At 38.4% G+C, this 3,294-nt stretch overlaps 1 protein-coding gene across 1 annotated transcript in view; it reads left to right on the top strand.

Moving 5' to 3' along the window:
- CPA6 (carboxypeptidase A6) overlaps positions 1-2,386 on the top strand; it is a 34,837-nt gene extending 32,451 nt beyond the window's left edge. The window contains exons 9-11 of the mRNA XM_009875413.1: positions 297-381; positions 1,976-2,325; positions 2,358-2,386. Of these exons, the coding sequence (XP_009873715.1) occupies positions 297-381; positions 1,976-2,163 (273 nt within the window). The 3' untranslated portion in view covers positions 2,164-2,325; positions 2,358-2,386. The remainder of the gene's footprint in view (positions 1-296; positions 382-1,975; positions 2,326-2,357) is intronic.
- Positions 2,387-3,294: the final 908 nt, after the last annotated feature.

The following is a 3,294-nucleotide window of genomic DNA, read 5'->3' as shown; positions in this document are numbered from 1 at the left end:
TTTCCCTAACTTGGTATATAATCTGTAATTACAAATACTTACTGGCTCATCATTCACAGTGCAGTGAGCTCCTTTATGCCGGGAAAAGACCGAATCAGGTCTTTCAGGGAATTAGGGAATTGTCATCAATGAAAAGGATAATGCATTTATCCTTTAAGATAATTTTAAATTAACTGCCATGGACTCACGGAACACAACATTGCACCAGAAGTCAACGATCCATAGCTCAGGTTCCAATCCCATTACAGTATGTAATTCAAAGTCTAATTTATGTATTTGTTTTTCTCCTCACGCAGGAATCAGCAGCCTATAATGCTGTTAATGCTCTTCAGTCAGCCTATGGTATAAGATACAGATATGGTCCTGCATCTAGCACTTTGTGTAAGTTTTCCTCTGGCACAGGTTTGTGACTTTGACCTACCTATAGTAAGAAGGAGATTACCCTTATAACAAAGAAAGCAAACACTCTTTAAAGTGAACTTTGTTCCAGTTGTGGATAGTGAGGAAGGCGGAAGTTTTGTAACTGATGCAGTCAGTTGATTGCAGTAAGATTAACTTGATGGAATAAAAGAGATTAAAATGCAACGCGTTTGAGAGGTGAAAGCCAGCAAATAATGTTCTGAACACATAAAAGCAGATTTTTTTTAAAAGAAAGGTAAAACAACAAGGTCTTTAAAAGTATATATTTAGCAGATACTGCGAATGCACTGCTAAGTTCTAAATTTTGGGGTGCAAATAATTCAAAGTAGGTTTCATTTTTCACCATTACTTTGCCCCTCCTGTGCAATTGTGGTAGATACAGCCATTCATAGAGCTCATTCTAAAATTTGGGGTGATGTCTTTAAAAGCTGGGTTTCAAATGTCTGTGTCTAGATGATGATAAATGATAGCACCAGTATTTGGATATCTGCTATTTTTCAGAGAGAAATTTTAAATTTCTATAACAAAATATCTTTAAAATATGCTTTTTAAATATATAACAACATTTGTCAGACAACATCTTCACATAGACAGGTAGAAGAAAAACAATTTCAATAGGTTTCAACAAGTCGCTTTTATTTTACTGAAAGTATGAGGCCTGAACGCTCTTGGTAATGGTAAGAGGCATTGAAAAAGTGAGAAGCTTAAGTAAATAGCAAGATCTTTTACAGGTAACCTCCTACATCTCTGCTGTTGCTGTGTTTTGGCTAGAGCTCCACTTTATTGCGGGCCTCCGTCTCACAGCACGGTCATCATCCTGTGTTCGTTACAGTGCAGTCAGTTGCTATGTCAAAGGAAGGGCAGCGTGAATGAATGCCAGAATTGCTCAGAAGACAGCAGGCCACATGAGAGATGGATCTTTTTATAAATACAAGTGTCTTGGGTAATCAACATATGGAGATAACGAAAGCGTAAGCTGCACACTTCCTTGGGAAGGTTTGTTAATATTAGACACCACCTATGCAAATACTCTGATGCCGTAAGGAAATGGTGGGAAAACAAGGCAAAAATGAAAGGAATTTTAAAAGCACTTTGAGAAGGAGAGTGTAGATTACTTTATCAACTCTCTTACTTCTCCCTGCAAAGGGATTACCTAATAATCCCTGAACCTAGGAGTGTGCAGAGCTGCAGTCCAGCTGGGAGATTTTGTGGAAGCAAAGCTTTAGACTGCATCCGCCTGGGGACAAGAACAGTTTGAAGCTTTATTCTAAAAGTTCTCAGTTTTTAAAGTTTTGCTTTACACAAAAAAAGTCAATTTTTTTTTTTTCCTGTGAAAATCAAGGGTCTTAACCCATATTGTGCTGAGCACCTTTAACCAGGTGACAGATGCCCTTGCCTTTCTCTGGAGGGTGTTCAGGATCAGGGCAAGCAACAGCTGGAGTTGTAAGAATATTCACTGAGTCCTGGAGACAAAATGCCACAAGAACCCTCTGGTGCTTTCAACATGACCTGCATTTAACATTTGTTAAAGTTTTCACTGAATTCCCTCTTTCAGACGTGAGTTCTGGCAGCTCTATGGACTGGGCCTACAAAAATGGCATCCCCTACGCGTTCGCATTCGAGCTGCGCGACACTGGCCAGTTTGGATTTTTACTTCCTGAAACACTGATCAAACCAACCTGCACAGAGACCATGCTCGCAGTTAAAAACATAACTCTTCATCTGCTGAAGAAATGTCATTGAGAGCTATTTCTAGGTGCTGGAAGTGAGCGTTTTACTCCCAGTGCTGATGCCTTTCATTGTGTTCGGTTGCCATTCTAAGCTTGGCCACTTTGAAATTGTAGAAGCTAATGGGAAACATGGTATTGTTTGTACCAAGTTTACATGGTGGGAAATGAAAAAAAAGCAAGCCAAACTTAATAACTGCTCTACAAAAGTCCATAAAGTTGATATAATAATTTACTTACTAGTTTTGTATAAAATATCTGTTGTTTTTACAATAAAGCTTTGACTCGCATACAAGTGCCTGAAATAAAACCCCACTTCCAGACAGTCCCTGGCCTTTTTACAGGAAGATCCCCGCCTTAGTGGGGTCTCTCAAACCAAGGGATAAAGTTTACATTCATGTATATGTACGTGACCCAACACAGGCTCGTGTCTATAGCAGTAAATGGCACATGGCCGTGCTGGCAGTGTGGCTTCCTTCTGCATGTATGCATACATATGTATATGCACTTTTGTGAAGATTTTTTTTTTCATGTAATGCAAGAATTTGACCCAAGGTTTCCTGTCACTGTTGAGAGAAACCTCTATTTCAAATATATATATTGAGGTGGACTCAAAATCAACATACAGCCTTTGAAAATGTAACATTCCTAGAGATGTGTAAGAATTATAATGGAATATTATTGAGATATACAATACTCTGCTTTATGGAAAGACAAAGCAACTTGCCATGACTTGGAACTTGGAAGCTGGCAGTCAACTGGTGCATCTGGGTTCTGCTGTCGTCAGAGTTCACCCATTTCCACCAGCCAAGGATCTAGCCTTAAACTGTAATTAACCCATGTTCACTGATGGTTTTTGTATTGGTATTCCTGCAGTGAGTTCTGCAGCTCTATGGCTATGGGGCTATTCTTCTTGGAAGTCATATTTTTTGCATGGTTTAAAGGAATTAATAATAAATTCTTAAGTGAGCCAGAGGTGAAAACAGAAGGTTTACAGCTGAAATACAGTGAATAAGCACCATGTTTGGTAGAGTATTAATGAAAGCACAGAGAATGTAACAAGTTGTTGAGAAATTTTTGGTACTTTTAAAATACTTTTTTTTGGATCTTATTATATCTGCAAAAGCATATATTTTACTTTGGTATT

The sequence above is a fragment of the Apaloderma vittatum genome, unplaced genomic scaffold (genome assembly GCF_000703405.1).
Source record: "Apaloderma vittatum isolate BGI_N311 unplaced genomic scaffold, ASM70340v1 scaffold2018, whole genome shotgun sequence".
Lineage (NCBI taxonomy): Eukaryota > Metazoa > Chordata > Aves > Trogoniformes > Trogonidae > Apaloderma > Apaloderma vittatum.
Note: the sequence above shows the minus strand (reverse complement) of the source record. Positions and strands in the feature narration are given on the sequence as shown.